The 16,101-nt window shown below is 39.0% G+C and overlaps 1 protein-coding gene across 4 annotated transcripts in view; it reads left to right on the forward strand.

Annotated features, from left to right (window-relative positions):
- The window catches only part of ATP11B (ATPase phospholipid transporting 11B (putative)), a 58,540-nt gene extending 43,188 nt beyond the window's left edge, over window positions 1–15,352 (forward strand). The window contains exons 29-30 of one of the 4 annotated variants that reach the window (XM_042881340.1): window positions 7,311–7,444; window positions 11,043–15,352. In XM_042881340.1, the coding sequence (XP_042737274.1) occupies window positions 7,311–7,444; window positions 11,043–11,124 (216 nt within the window). In that variant the 3' untranslated portion in view covers window positions 11,125–15,352. Of the gene's footprint in view, window positions 1–4,210; window positions 4,334–5,704; window positions 5,964–7,310; window positions 8,829–11,042 lie in introns of those variants that run through there. The other 3 variants (XM_042881341.1, XM_042881342.1, XM_042881339.1) reach the window with 3 other exon arrangements.
- Window positions 15,353–16,101: the final 749 nt, after the last annotated feature.

Raw genomic sequence — 16,101 nt, forward strand, 5'->3', positions numbered from 1 at the left:
AGGGACAGTTCCTCATCAACTCTTATGCATGCTGAAGGTGAACTAACAGTGCTGAGAGAGACGGAAAGAGGCATGAATGTTAGCGGGTTGAGAGGGCAGTATATCTATATAGCGCAGATACATTTGGTATATTTTTTGGCTTTGCTCTGTGTTTTTGAGCCAAATGCTTCTCTTAAGTAGCATGTTGGACGTGCTTTGTTCTTAGGAAAAAAAATCCCTAGCATGATGCTCAACTTTCAGAATACAGACCCAGCTCTTCTTGCATCCATTTTTAAATAATTACAGTTTCTAGCATGTTTACAATGCTTTTAATTTCTTCATGATCAAAATTAACAGTGCTTTTTGCATGTCGGAATAATTTCAGCTTCATAAGCCTGCGACGAAGGCCCATATATCGCAAGCAGCAGTTTGGTGCAAGTTGTTTGCCCATATTAATTTGCTTTCACTTGTATTGAAAGCGCAGAAAATGTTTTTGGTTTGGGTGCCTACATACACTTGTGCAGCTAAGGCTTTTTGTGTTCTGTGCCTTTACAAAGCGAGTGTTGTTTGTTTTCTGTGTGTTACGGGTACATATTCTCAGACCTTTGTATACAAAATGGTAGGAAATTATTCGAGCAAAGATTAAAGCATATGTGTGTTGCAGAATTCAGATCAAAAAACGATTCTAAGTCTGAAACATCCTGACACACCAGTAATGTCTGAACCTGTTTCTATTACTGACATTTAGCTACGTCTCTATTCTATGCTAAGAAGTAATGCAGAGAACTGGTTTCTTTTACATAGCTTTTAGCTGACTATTGTCTAAAAACATGAAAATGGATGCTAGCAGAATCAGGCACAGGTTTCAGGGCATTCATTCCCATTTGCTTAAATAAGGAAAAGCAGAAGAAATGATGAATGTGTTTTAAGAGTACTTTCAATGGTTAACTGAAACAATGAAAGTCCTTTAAAAGAAGGAGAGGGATAAAAAAGAAAAGCTTTCTATTTCCTCAACGTACTGTGCCTTTCCTGGGAGAAATGTGAAGTGGTCATTCTGTTCAAATGGTTTATTAACAGGTTTTAGCTGTTATGTCACACTGCGAAACACAACAGGAATCCTACCATTTAGGTTGCTGAACACCCCAGGGAGGCAGTGTTTTTAAATCTAGCACTTACTAGCTTTAAAGGAGAAGCAAAAACTGCAGTATAAGCACCTCTCCAACATCAGTAAACTTAGTAGTATATTCTGGAGGTTTCTCTGCAAAACCTTTTTTACAGGTCAGCTTCTTAAATGCCTGGTTTATCAGTGTAACATAAATAATCTATATTTTAAAACTTTGGATGAAATATATTTTCAGTAAGCTTGTTTTCTTTCTGGGTTGTTGAAGTAAATGATGTCTGCATCAATGGTTTTTCAGCAAAAGATTCTGTTAAACTTTTCAAAACGAAGTACATTTTAAGAGTTAAGCAGCTAAATGGTGAAGGAAAAGTCGAGCTGTCTAGGGATGCAGCACCATAGTTACCATTTAGCAATACGTGATGTCTTGCTAATATGAGGGCATCTTCTTTGTACTGCCTTAGGGAAGAGTTGAAAAAAAAATTTTTTTCATCCATGAGTACATAAATCCAGTTATCTCGTGTATAAGAACTTTTAAACTGAGTATCTAATATGGGTACCTAAAATACAAGCAGAGTCCTACACTGCCAGGTGGAATTAGAACGTGCGAAAAGAGAGAGAACAAGGACTCGGGTTTCTCTAGTTGTTATTAAAAGTCTCCAGATAAAGTTCAGAAGCTACTCTGTGAATCCTTGCCTAATGGGAAAACCAATTAATAGATAAAAACCACTCACTTCACTAGACTAAGTAAAAACTAATTTGGGATGGAGACGATGGTTTAGTTTCTGTGGCGTCCCAGGCAGCTCATTTCCAATAGCAGCGGAGCACAGAAAGCAAGGAAAGCTGTAGGAATGGGAAACCAAGCAGCTGCTTAGTTGAGTGTTGTAGGAAATGGCTGATTGTCACAGCTCAGTTATGTGTCTGCTCAGTAATTGCAGCCTTTCTAGCTGCAGATTGCACGTGGATTGATAAACAGACTCTGGTAGTTGTGTTGCTTGTTTAAAACCTCAGTATAGTGCCAGGTTTAACTGACTTATGCCTCATTTTGCATATGTGCTTACTGTTGTGGTGATTTACCAACACTACAGTGAAGGATTACCGACGAAAATTAAGATGTGTGATGCTATCACCAATTTTTACGTGGATAGGAAATTTGGAGAAAAAGTTAGGAGCTTGTAAGAACACTCGGGTGTGCACAAAGTTAAGTGCTTTAAGCAGGATCTGCTGAGCGTCCGTGTGATTTCTGTAAGTCAGAAATGCAGTCTTGTGCACGCCTGTGAAACACCTGTGAGCTGTACTGTTACTGCTGTAGCGTGGGAGGAAGAGGAGATGAGGCAGCACACTCAGGTGCAGGCTTTGTGCTTAAGCAGAGGTTGATGGCCTAGTTCTTCAGCAAAATCCTCTTGCCTCTGTAGCCATCCCTGTTGAAGTTCTAGGAGCATGTGAAATATTGTTTTGGGCTATTAAGTAGGCCCCTTTATATCTCATATTGTTTTTCACTTCATAAACAAAGTTGATGTGTGAGGATTGTGAATGTATACGTGCAGTGTCTGTGCTTTATAAGAACTGCCAGAAATCTTACACTATGTGTGAGACATGTTGCTCAGATGCATGTTCTAATTCTAATCACCGATGGAATTAACTGTCTTCATTGAGTTTTTACATTCTACATTTCAACAGTAAATGCCAGGGAAATGAAAATCACAGGCAAGGTTTTGCTTTTTTTAGGGAAACCACTGGTGCGTAACATTTTCTCTAGGGCTCTCAAACACTAGCATTTACTGTAGCACAGCCAAGACTGTTTTTCCCCATCTGCCCTGCTGTGACTCTGTTGTTGCCATGTTTTTCATCCGTTTCTGTATAGATCTGCTTGCTTTGGTTGTCTGTGATGTAACTCCTTGCCCTAGCTTCAGGACCTTCATTTCTTGTCTGGTGTTTTTTTTTTTTTCTCTACTTGCTATTGTGTATTAATTCTCTCCAAATAGCTGTTGCATCTGATCCAGACCAGCTGTGTAGAAATCAGAGCAGGAAGTTTCCTGTTTCTTTATATATTCCTTATAGAAAACACTTTAAAATTTCCGAGAAGCCTATGCAAGTGCCCACTAGTGAAATATCTCAGAACACATTCATTTGCTGTACTTTGAACAGTCTGTGAGCTTTTCCTTTACAGGTTTGTGAATTGTTAGCATGGGGTGGTGCTGGTCTGTGAGGTAATCCACAGAACTTTTCATAGGAAGAAGGAATGAAAAAGAGTAGATTATTTCTTACTTATCTTCAGTCACATGTGTACTTCATGTAGACACTTTTTTGTAATTCTTTGGATCAAGCAGGCTTACAAATACCAATTTATTGACTTATTTCCAAAGAGGTGAAGAGTAGTAAATCTAGAAAAATGTTGAAACCGGAAGTGCCAGTGAAGTTGTTGGATGTCATTACTCGTTTTCTCTTAAAATCCTGAAGCTTTCTAATTGTTTGATATTTGGGTACATAATATGTTATGGGTTAAAAACAAACAAAAATAAGAGTGAGCTTTACTATAGAGAACTAAGTTTCAGCTTAATTGTGGAATAGCAGTAGCCACTCCCTGTATCTTCTGTAACATCTGTATGGCATCAAATGTGTTGGGAGCAAGTAGCAGGAAGATAACCTGCAGTGTTCTTACCTTGATGTACAGGGCTAAAGGTATTTCCTGTTAAGTCAGTCCCAGCTGCGTATTTCAGAGTGATGAAATGTTTAGTTGAAATGTCTCTTGTGTGGCAAACAGAACAATAAGATGGACAAACTGCAGTGATCCTTTTTGTTGGAAAAGGAAAACATCTAAACCTGAATCTGAAACCAGAATTTGAAAATTTGAAATAGATTTCAGATTTGTTGTGTTTCCCTTTCTGTAGTCTGTGGTGCACAAAAATACCAATTTTTTATAATACTTGTGCACTGATAACCTATGTTTGAGTTACCAGTTAACTCAAAAACATTTACCTTTTCTGTGTAAATATGCTCTGTTCTCTCAGGAACAGATCTGTAGAATCAAAGTTGCTATATAAATATGGTGACTGTTGTAAAGCGATGCAAGCATGGTTCTTTATAAGATTTGTTGCTTTTCTATCCTTCTAGATGGAAGAAGATAAGGGTTCAGTCAGCTCAGCATGTGACTTTGCTGAAAGCAAGCACAGAGGGGAGGACAATAGGCAACTGCTAGATCCATCTAGCCTACAGGACAGTTCTTACGTTCACTAGGTAGTACTCCCACTCTACCCTACTGTGTGTGTATATTTATTTTTATATATCATTCTGTGGACAGTCACAGAGCCATCTCCAAAATACCCATATTTTTTATATCTACAAGAAAATTTACATCACAATATGTGCGTTTGATTTTCCTTTTCAAATGAAATCTTTCTTTAATTCAGCATTTCAACTTTTTTATTTATTACATGAAACAGTCCATTATCATATAAAGTATTATGTTATTGTGATCTCAAATCTTAATGTATGAAAACACTTTTTTTCCAGCCCAAATGTGAAAAATATCAGGTATTTTTCCAAGTTCTAATTTGGTAAGCTTTGACTCTCCTGCCTTTCATTTCCTCTGGGTGCATTTCAGGTCTTCGGAAATTTATTATGCTCTACTGCCTCACCATGCCTGGTTTTACTTGGATATAGACCTATGATTGTAACTGTCTGCCATAGAGAGGAAAGTGAGAAAAGAGAGTCTTTACCATAATATATCTTCCTTCTGTATTGTGGGCATGAATATAAAAATCCATGCTTGCTAGACAATGGTACACAACATACCTACACATAAAATGGAATGTACTTTCATGTGTCCTTAACGCTTGCCCTGTGTTATTTTAGACTTAGCTGTGAATTTGATAAATGTGTGAAGGCTATATAAGGTCATAGTTGTTATTTTTTTAAAGGATAACAACAGCTTTTCCATAACTCATGGTTCAAGCATGATCCCAGCTTTTAGTTGGTAACTCAGAATTACAGAATGGTTTGGGTTGGAAGGGACCTTTAGGGTCCTCTCTTCCCAACCCCCTGCTGTAGGCAGGGACACCTCCCACTAGACCAGATTGTTCAAAGCCCAGTGTTCAATACTTGAGAAGAGCAAATGAGATTCTACTGAGGAGCTGTGAGCATTTCTCTAAAATCCAGAACTGAAGGCTCACTCCTTGAGAACGAGTTGGTTCCAACTCGTGCCCATCTTTTAATGATATCTTGGACTGCTCTGTGTCAGGACTTCTGAAATCCTAGGGGAGGGGATGTTGAGAATTTGTTCTGCATTGCAGCATACACAAAGTGCAGATGGCTGTATGTGCAGCAGGAAGCTTGCTTCCTTGCTTCTGCTAGGACTTCCCTCTGCTCTATGTAGTTTATTGTCGGATGCTCTGTGACTGTGAAATTGCTGTGAAGGTCGTTTTTGCTTTCACTGCACAGCTGTAAATTATGCTGTTCCTTATCACGATATCTTCTTTGACAGTATAGTTGTGAATAGATGTGATGGTTGTCAGATAAGGGAATTCAGGAACGTGAGCCCTTCGTTTTATTCTTGTTTTAATCAAAACCCCCTTCAGAACTGTCAGTTGCAATGCTCCTGTCTCCCAGGTGTTTACAGAAGTTCATTGTCTTAGTAAATGTTAACGTGTCCAGAAGACCTCCAGAACGAGTGGGAGTTCTGACTGCACTTCTTGTCCATGGCATCCGATACACAGCAACTGCATCAAAGGTTTCAGTCTGTAATCCTTGTTGCTTTCTGTAAGTTGATGAAGCTGACCTTCCTTCAAACGTTGAGCAGTGTGGCTAGAAGGTTCTGGAAGGATCTTGGGGAATGTAGAGCAGAGCTGAGGAAGGGGCAAGTATAGGAAGCAATGCATGTGGCCCCATTTCTGCTTGTGTGCCCCCCCCCCCCCAGCATACCTCATGCTAACAGTTGTTTTTTTTTCTCTTGGATTTCCAAAAGCCTTCTCTTTCTTTTGGCTGCTGCTGCTTTCTAAAATAGAAACTGTTACAAAACACTATCGGTCCCCTGTTTTTTAGGGGGTTAGGAAGGAAGGTGTGTGCTCCTAGCAAAAACTATTCTCTGAGATCAAACTGAGGTGCTTTGCTTTCCTCCAGTATTAAGCAAGTACAGATGGTGTGAAAGAAATCGAGGCTTTGGTTTCCAAAGTCAGACATACAGTGATGTTTTGTCAGACGGTAAAATGTTGGGGGGTGTTCTTAAAAGTGAGCTGTGCTCTGCCATAGATGCCTTCTCCCCAGCTCTCCTCATTCACGGGTTTGTGAGAGTGAGGTGTGGGTAACAGATGCTTAAGTTTAGCCTGCATGTTTGGCATTTGATTGACAGGATGCTCTCATGGGGAGCTTTAAGTTAAGTTAGAAAGAATCTCCACACGCTGCTTTTGTATTTCTTTTTGAAAAGAGTAATGCAGTCAGTTTGGGATATTCTCTGCCCAGCAGTGCCAAATTTCAGTTGAATTTTAGTTCTGCTGCAATTGACCGGTGCTCAAGAACAATGAAGTGCACTCACAGATGCACTCCTCTGTAAACTCCTCCGTGTCTGTAATTTCTTTCATTTTGTTTGAGTCTCTAGTTCCTCATAGTAGCATGAGCCTGACTAAGCCTTTTTAACATCAGTCTTACTTGTATTTATGTAGGATATTCACAAAATGAGGAATTTGCTTTTCTTACCAAGCCAAGAGGGTACCTATGGAACTGCTAGGCTATAAATTATTACTGAAAGTTGCATTCTGCACTTCTTGAGGAATAGTTAACACTTACCATCATGTTGCTGCACTGTTTGCAGCTTTGATCTGAAGCTTTCTCGTGATAGATATTTAAAAAGGAGTAGACCTGAAGTTTGTACAAGATGTACCTCTACTGAGGCTAATCAAGGCTGGACAGCTCAAACTCCAGAGATTCATTACAGCTATACAGAGAATTGCTAACCAGTTTCTCTTCATTTTAAGCTGAGATGGTGCTAAAGAATTTCCACGTGCTCAGCAAGACTGCATTTGAACGTTGGGAAGATCAAATGTTAGCATTTAGGCATTAGGAAGGGAAATCATGAACATGGCTGTAGTACTTCTGTAAGACTGAAAAATTATCAACACTAACTTAATGAAAACCTCCCTTTTCTGAGTGATATCTGATGACATCTTTATTGATAGAATCTGCAAATACTGATTTATTTTTTTTCTTTTTATCTTTCCAGCTTACTGAGACAGGTTCAAGTATCAACTGCATGGACTCCATGTGCTGCTTCTCAGATGGGGAAACAGCATGCACATCTATTAGAAGAATGCTGGAACGACTAATGGGAAGATGTAGTCCAACCCGGGTCAACAGGTGTGGAATTTCTCTCAATAGCCTTTGCTGCAGACGATTCTCCTATAAACTGGAACCTGATGAGCCTGCAGCTATAGATGCGTAGCAAACCAGCTGCAGGTTCTCTTTAAGTAGGAAGTGCAACGTTTTATTGTACTTTATTCACCCTAAAAGATAAGTTTCTTGCTTCTCTTTGCGTGTTTTCTTTTGGGATCAGGAGGGGGAAAAACGGTTCTCAACGATTTCTGTTGAACTGTTTAGTTTGGCTTTAGTAGAAGTTCTTGAGTTGTATCTGTCTTAATTTCTCTTGATTTTTGTACGTTCTTCTCCTTAGATAATCAAGCCTCGCTGCTGCTTTTCTTCTCCTGTTTTATGATTATTATTTTTTTGCCTTCACGAATCAGGAGTTGTTTGTAAAGTCGAAAGACTTTTCCCCGTGGTTCTTGATGTACAACCTCCAAATATTTACCTTGGAGCTTGCATTACTCCTGAAGATATACTAAAGGCTCACACTCCCCTCCTGAAGTATAACTTTATTGTTACAAGGAAAGTCTTTAAATCTTTCAGCCATTGATTGATATGGAGATTAAATATTTTTGTAGTATAACTTTTATATTCTATTTCTAAAATCGGTAATTAACGGAACAGAACGTCAGGTTCTAATAATTTTAAATGTTTTTTTTTTTTAAGTTCTAGAAGGTGTCAAAGTCATATGTGCCATTCCAAAGTATGTGCTAAACAAATCTTTTCCTTCACAAACCACGTGTGAGACAAACCTCAGTGGGATAGAAGCATTTTAGAGTAATCAAATACTTTAGAGGAACGAGACTGCTCTTGCAGTGAGCAAAGCGGGGGGATAAAAGCTCTCAGTAAACCTGCTTATGTGCCATCTCCCCACTTCAAAATAGAGAGGGCTGTCTAATAAGTACGGAAATATTTGGGGGTAGAAATAATCAGTCTCTTGTACATCGTAATCTCTCAATGCCTGAATGATGTCATGGTCTTTCATCGGTCAAAAGGTAAACCTGAAAGAGCTGTGCTTCGTGTGTTTTCAAGGAAACTTATTTTGTTTGACTTTGTCACTTTTAGCTAAAGGTCGTGATATCATTCATTCAGTATGAAATCTCGTGTGGGCAGTTTTCACTGACGAGCTTTGTCCGTTCTGATTTTGCGTCCCTGTTTCCAGCTCTTGCGCTGAGCACTGCCTGCGATTTCAGTTGGTTTCTCTTCTGACTTGCTCATGAAATTTATTCAACATTTCTACGCGTCCAGGGAATAATTATGCAACGTTTCATTCTGTATGAAAAATGAACTGTTATGATTAAGTACACTTTTAATTAAAATTTGCTGTATAGAAGGTGAGCATGATGTATAAAATAAACAATTTAGTAGAATTTTTAATCTACAAGATGAGCATTTAATTGATCTGAAAATCAGCATTTTAATGGTAATTGCTCTAAGCTCTTGGTTTGTTTGGGTTTTTCTTTTTTTCTATTTCTTTGTAAAACTGTGCTTTCCAAATGAGGAACTTCTCATGCTGCTTTTTAAAATTCATTGTTATCTAATCAGAAGCAATTTTTTTTGGTTTACATTTCCCTTTAAAGAACTTGTGTAGTTATACAAGGTAGGTATTCTGTTTTATTTCCTGCAATGCATTTTCATCTTTACAGTTTTTCTCTTTTTCCACTCAGTATATACTGACTTTCTTCAGGAACTTGCTTAAAACTATATACTGAATATAAATCATATTTGACAGAATATTGGTCAGTTTTTGAAGGTAGCTTTTTCTCAGGTTTCTTGTCTGCTTACCACGTCTTTTTCAAACGAAGTTCCAGTTAGCTCTGTAATTTTAGAGTGTTTAATGGTCATGCAGAACTGTCCTGTGCTGCAGTTAGGGCCTGAAGCTCTAGCTTTTGTTTCTGCCTGTGGTTGAAATTATTCAGAACTACTTTCTAGTTTCCCTTAATTTTCTGAACAGGAGAACTAGAAAGAATGCTCCTTAAAATGTAATTCTTGCTTGCTTTCTTTGGTGACTTCAGTTCCATCCATACTACGTTATTACTTAAAAGCTAGTCTAACAGTCAGGGTACTGTTAAAAGTCAAGGGTATTTATGTTCTTCCCTTACACTTGGCATATAATAAGCATCAGTCTTAGTTGAATTCTGCTGTAATCGCATTCAACAGTTACAAACGGAAAAGTGCTGAAGGTGTGCTTAGCAGAGCTGTTTGGCAATTCAGAAGTGTTTGTAAAACTTAAGTCCTAGGCCGCTTTCATTGAACTCAGGAACTGATGTTTTCTGAGGATCCTGTGATCCTGAGCAGTTCAGTCTTGTGCGTACGTGTGCTTCATAAAACAGCTCTGTATTCAGCCAGGAGGAGCTGCAGATTGGCTGTAAGCGTGCTGTGGAATGAAGAGCAGTGTTTAAAACAGTGTTGATGTCATAGGTTGTGTTGTATTTTATGCTCATTATAATCTATCAAGTATGATATTCTGTCAAGTATGAGAACATGAAATCAAATACGGTATCAAATTTTCCTAGAAACTTTGGATCAAAGTTGTACAAATGCTTGGAGTAGAGGGCTACAGGAATATAGTACTTTATGCTTGTGAAATGCATTTAAGAAGTATTTGCTATAGTTTCATTCACCGGTTAGAATGTGAACCGTGTGCCATGGTAAGAATGCGTTTTTGTCTGTCTGTCCCATTCAATTGTCTGTCAGTTTGTCAGTCACTAAAACATTAGGAATTCTGGATCACTTCACATTCTTGTAAGATTCATTATGAGTTGTTGGCTCTCCCATGAGTGGTACTTGTGTCAAAGCACTGCATGTAAAAGTTCTGAAGAAACAGCAGATTTCTGACAGAGAAGACACATTTGGAGGATAAAGTTCTTATATTCCCTGCCTTCCAGTCTTTTATTTTTCAGCTTTTCACATACAGTCCTATAATGCTGTTCAGTGGAGAACTGTGGTTGCTGTGCAGTAGTAGAAACAGTAATCTGTCCTTGAGGGAAAGATGTTGGGAGATCATATCTGAACCAGAAGCCATGTTAGCTTTTCGATGCCTTAAATTTTAACTTAAATTTAACAGTGAGAGTTGGAATAACCTCATGTCTGTAGATAAGGTTTTGCCCACGTGTAACTTTAGGCAGTGTTTCACATCAGAACACCCCTGAACTGACATACTGTGGCTGGCTGTGCGTTCTGCAAGGCTGTACTTGAATGTCCTCAGGCAGTTGAACCGCACTGCTCTTGGTGTCTCAGCTTAGGTGTGCAACATTTGTTTTCTTTGCTTGAGGCACGTTACTAAAAATGTAGTCGTAAAGCTGGCCTTCGAGGCCTGTGGTCATTTCAGCTCAAAGCAATGAAAACATCTGATTAACTTTACATTTCTAGCAAATTTGGAATTGTTAACTACATAGTTGGATTTACTAATTGCAGTATACTTTCAAGGGTTAAAATGAATTGCAAGTGAAATATGAAATAATGGCTAAGTCTTTTAAAGGGTTACATGAGCCTAATCTCGTAACATTTTTATCTTTGCTTTCATAGACTTTTTTCCTCGCCTCTAGCTTGTAAGTTCCCAGTCAGCCAAACTTCTTTTTTATTGTTACTTTAGATCATGGAGTTCATCGGATCCCTTCTATGCCAACGACAGAAGCATCTTGACTCTCTCCACAATGGACTCGTCCACTTGTTAACAGGGACATTTGTAAATACCTTGTGGAAGCCAAGTGGTGCTCACGTACCTGTAGTAGGTTCTGAAGCGAGTACAGTTCTACATCCCTGCCCTAGACAGGACTAGTGTGACTTAAAGGCAAACTGGCTGTCCTGTAGCCAAGCATAGCGGTCATCTGGACTGTATTTGCTTCCAATATTTTTTCTAATGATATCCACAAATTGCTAAATTTTTTTGGTAAGAAACACTTTCAGCTTTCACCATTAAATCTTTTTTGTTACCATATTAGCAGATTGGAACCTTGTATTTGATATTTGAGACGCTGGTACAACACAGTACAAAATCTTCTCCCAAATGCAAGCGATCAAATAGAATTTGCATAATGAAACGCAAGTGGAACATAATGAAATTAGATTGCCCTTTACTGCACATGCACTCAGTTTGAACTGTCTTTTACAGCTGCTGTCTTAGCGGGTTGCAGATCAGATTATTGTTTCCATGGACGGTTTCTAAAGCGTTTAAATACTCAGTAATTTTAGAGATAAATATTATTCAAATATTTGTGCTGGTGTATGAATGGCAATTTTATTAGTCATCACTTTGAGAAACGGCGTACATCGGTCATTCGGAGTCGTGAGGATTTAACAGGTCACTGTTTTCTTTAAGTGTGATTCAAAGCCAGTCATCTTCTCTAACAACTGTTTCATTAACCAGTCACAAACTTGATGTGGAAAAATGGGTAAGAAACAGTGGCTCGTGCAGGTGTCTCACTAGCATAAATTTTTGAGTGAGGAATCCTTTTAATGTTGGTGAATCTTTGCATGTTTTATTCTTTTTCATGTATTTATATTTGGCCGCGTTGTATGTTGAAGATGCAATTGATGCTTAATTATCTTCATATATCTGAAGAATCTGAGACATTGGTGGCAGTGTTTTGATACCTAAGTATGTCAATAAAAACAAATTGCACCAATGCAGCTTTGAATGGTACATGATACATCTTGCAGGTACTTTTTTTTTTCTCATCAGTTTAAATAAATGTGTCTTCATGTTTGGGGAAGGATAACAACATTTGCCTCTTTGTTCTGCCGTGTTGGCCAGAGCTATTAGGGTTCTTTCTTTATATGTGAGAGCTAAATGAAGGTTAGAGCTTTGTCTTAGGTAGTCCTCAGGTGCAGGCCAGGAAAAATGCTGCTGTGTTTGGACACCTGTTTGGGAATCCAGTTTGAAGTCAGTCTCAAGTCCTATCACTATTGAAAGAATCTTCCTGCCGGCCAGCAGAAGGTAAAAAGCAGTGTATTAAAATTCTCAGTGAAAGAAACTAGATCCAACAGACTGTAAATAACTAATAGCTCCTGTAACAACTTCTTAACTGAAGATGCAGTTAAGCTTGAGATTAGTACAAAACCAGCATTGGCTGCTTTCAGCACACCTGCAGGGGTTCCCCCTATTGGCCTGAGTAAGTTGCTTGTCTTAGCAGTTTCTCATTCTGAGACAGTCTTCTATCTGACATCAATATCTAAGATGTTTCTAAAAACTCTAACAGATATCTGCTGTTTTGTCATATCTTTTGTGTGTAAGCCACCATGTTTCACCGTTGAGAAGTGTGTGTTTGTCCGTGTCACCCACAGCACCCAGGCAGAGTGTGTGACTGTTGGGCCTCATTAGCTAGCTCATCTGTGTGTCTGGCTGGTGCACCATGTGTGGAAATAGACACTGTGCTTCACTCTGTCAGAATGTCAGAGGGTTTGATAACCCCACTCCAAGCACTTAGATTGGGTCAGGATCTGTACAGAAATGTTTGTTGGCTTTTACCATACAAGTATGTTGATTATGTGCACAGAAGATGCACAGTCCTGAACTTGAAGAATATTTACACTGATTATATATGTTTCTTTAAAACCTTCCATCTCCTCTTGTCCCTCTTCCCCTGCTTTCCCTTTTCCCAGTGTTTGTAAGGTTACCGAAGAAACGCGCATTTAAACAGTTCAGGAAGAACTTAAGAATCCATCTGTCTGCCAAGGTATATTTTTCTATTTGCAGTACAAGTTAAACCTGTAATTTATCATTTAATGAGTATAGAATCAGTTTGCACATGACCAGATTTTTGGTCTGGCAAACACTTAGTTAGGACCATATGTTTTTGTAAATATGTCACAGATGATTGAGAATTGCTTTTGCTCAAGGAAGAAAGCTGTTGTGTATTTCTCTGACAGTTAAAGTGTATGAAACACTCATGCACTGAGTCTACTGTAAAAGTCAGTCAGTCTTGACAAAGATGACAGCACAAAATACAGCTTACTCCATTCAAAGAAGAATTCAGCTCTCTGATTCAGTGGTGAGGGAGACTGTGCTGTAGGAAGGAAATAAAGAACTATGATAGAGCTGGGTCTCAGCCTTGAAGCCCATAACATGTGGCAGGAAAGCAAGCAGTCCGTTAAAGCAAGTTACCAGACTTAGGCTTTTTAACCATGCAGCAAAAAAGAGGGAGTGGGAATATGTTCCACTTTGTTCACAAACTGGAATGTGTGTAGATTCTGCTTAAAATATTCTGTGTATTTTTTAAGGCAATGGAGGAGGGAATTTAAAAAAAAAAAAGCAAAGGAAGAACTCATTCTGAGTTCTTGTTTTCTAGTACAAAACGTTATGCAGCTCAACTCAGAGTGCGTATATATTAGGCAACCATAATTTCTTACTGGAACCTTTACTAATACTTTCCAAACATCATTCTTTTTTATGACTGGCTTCTATACTGGGGGGGAAAAAAAGTCTCATTTTCTAGTGTTAGAAGTGTCTGTCTCAAAGCTGTTGAATCAGTAGTCTATATTATTTTTAATAGTTTAGTTTTCTTTGACACTTACTTCCATACTTACTGAAATTTAGTGTCCAAAAGTGCATCATGTGTTTGTGAGCCATTTAAGCTGTTCTTCTTTTGCTCTGGAAAATAACTTACTTAATAGCTATAACCACCAGCACTGCACCTGCTTTGTTCTACTTTTTTTTTTAATGGAGATGCATTCCTAGAGCTGGGTGAACCAGCCATCCTGAAATATGGATTAATTTCAGCCTTCTCTTCTTGTTTCTAAATTATTTCCTACTTAGACTTTTGTTGCAGGCTGTTTCTTTCTTTCTGTGACTCTTCATTGTTGGCTGGTTTGTATGTTCTTTGCTTCTGTTTGCTTCCAGTGGTATGACTTCTCTGGTTTCTGCTTCCTATTTGATTGACTCAATTTACAAACAGGAGGAAAGATGGGATGCTCATGGCTGCACCACCCAACTCTTGCCCTCGATCAGCTTAAACATGCATTCGCATCGGTATTTGCGAGGCTTCTGCTTCCCCTAGATTGTTCAGCTGCTCATAGAGATGGCAGCACTGGCTCTGCTGCTCACGCTTCTGTGGCTAAAAGGAATGTTCTCATCACGCTGATGTATTTGCCCTGCTCTAGGTGTTGCCATATTACCTCGCTGTTCTACAATAAGTATATAAAATTGTCATTGTAGATACGACTTCTTTGTTGCTGTTTCTGGTTTGTATAAATGCATGGACATGAATAAAAGCTGATGGGCCGTGGGCCAAAGATCTCTATACGTAATATGAAGTGATAAGAGATGAAAAATACTGCAGATTACAGCAGTGTGACTTGCCTAAAAGAAATCCTATGCTTCACCCGAATGGGATGCAGTGTGTATGTTCCTCAGCACTTTTACATGGAGTAGCAGCAGAGTTCAGTCATTCTCATCTTTTCTGCATTGTGGCAATGAATTTTAAAAAAATATATACATATATCACTGTTTTCCTCTGTTGCTGGTATGGGTTATAATGGGGTTCGCTTTCAGATACAAAGAGGATGCAAGGAAGTGACTTTCTAAATTTCCAGTTATGTTCCTACTGTAGATTTCAGTTCTTATGCACACTTACCATCACTCCTTCCTCCTGGGAGGGGCATCGAGTTCTCCTTGCTCCTTTTTTTTTGAGAAAAAAAACCCAACATGAATAGGAAAAGCATGTGAGGGTACCATGTTAACGAAGTTGATCCTTAATTTTAGGCAATTAAGGATCACAGGCAAGTGGAAACTGTAGCAATAATTAGTACTAAGAATTCTGGACCTGTGACACTGTGGCTGCCTCGTGTTCCTTCTGACGCTGACAGCGCATCTGTGTGCTTGCGCATCGTGCAGCTCGGGCAGTAGAAGTTGCTTTATGGTTTATGGAAATGAATTATATTTATTAAATAAAACTTTCGCTTACAGCTGAGTCATTGTTTTAATTACAGGTCAGAGGAAAAGATACCTGAGAGCACTGAGGCTGCCCCCCCCCCCCCCCTTTATCCCCACCTTCAGTCACAGAGGAGGAGACAGGAACAGTCCAACAGGGCTGCACAGCTCCACAAAGACATGGAACCTGAGGGACTGACAGACAGCTGCATGGACAGATAGAAACAAACAGACAACTGGACAGATGGACAGGCACATGGACAGACTTTACCTTGCCAACCTCCTTCCACATCCCTTTCCTCAGCTTTGGTTTCTTTAACAGTGCCCCTGTTCAATATTTTGCCTTCTGCCCTTGAATGCTTTGGGAGAAAGGCTTGACACGTCATGCGACGAAGACATTAGAATTAAAGCTTAAAAGGGAAACACAAAGTACCAGTTTATTTTGTTATCTACAAGGAGAACTGAAATAACTAGTATGAGATTATTGGAGGACAAAAATAGTTGGCAGAACATCAGGAGCTACCAGTTAACAAGTACCTGTTCATATGTCCACCCTTCGGCCATTCTGACTGCAGAGCCCAACTCCTTAGCTGCTCTCACCTGTTGGTTCTCAATCATTCAGCTCAGTACTGCAAAGCAAAAGCCTCTTTCTTAGCCCTAAGATTACAATTTCATCAACTATGTACTGGGCTGTCTGAGCTCTCTAAGAGCAGAGGACTTAAAAACCAAATACAGGCAGCATTACCACACACAAATAAAGTCTACAGAGACGTCTGGCACTGTT

The sequence above is a fragment of the Lagopus leucura genome, unplaced genomic scaffold, assembly GCF_019238085.1.
Source record: "Lagopus leucura isolate 7727_CA_CO unplaced genomic scaffold, USGS_WTPT01 Super-Scaffold_100029, whole genome shotgun sequence".
Lineage (NCBI taxonomy): Eukaryota > Metazoa > Chordata > Aves > Galliformes > Phasianidae > Lagopus > Lagopus leucura.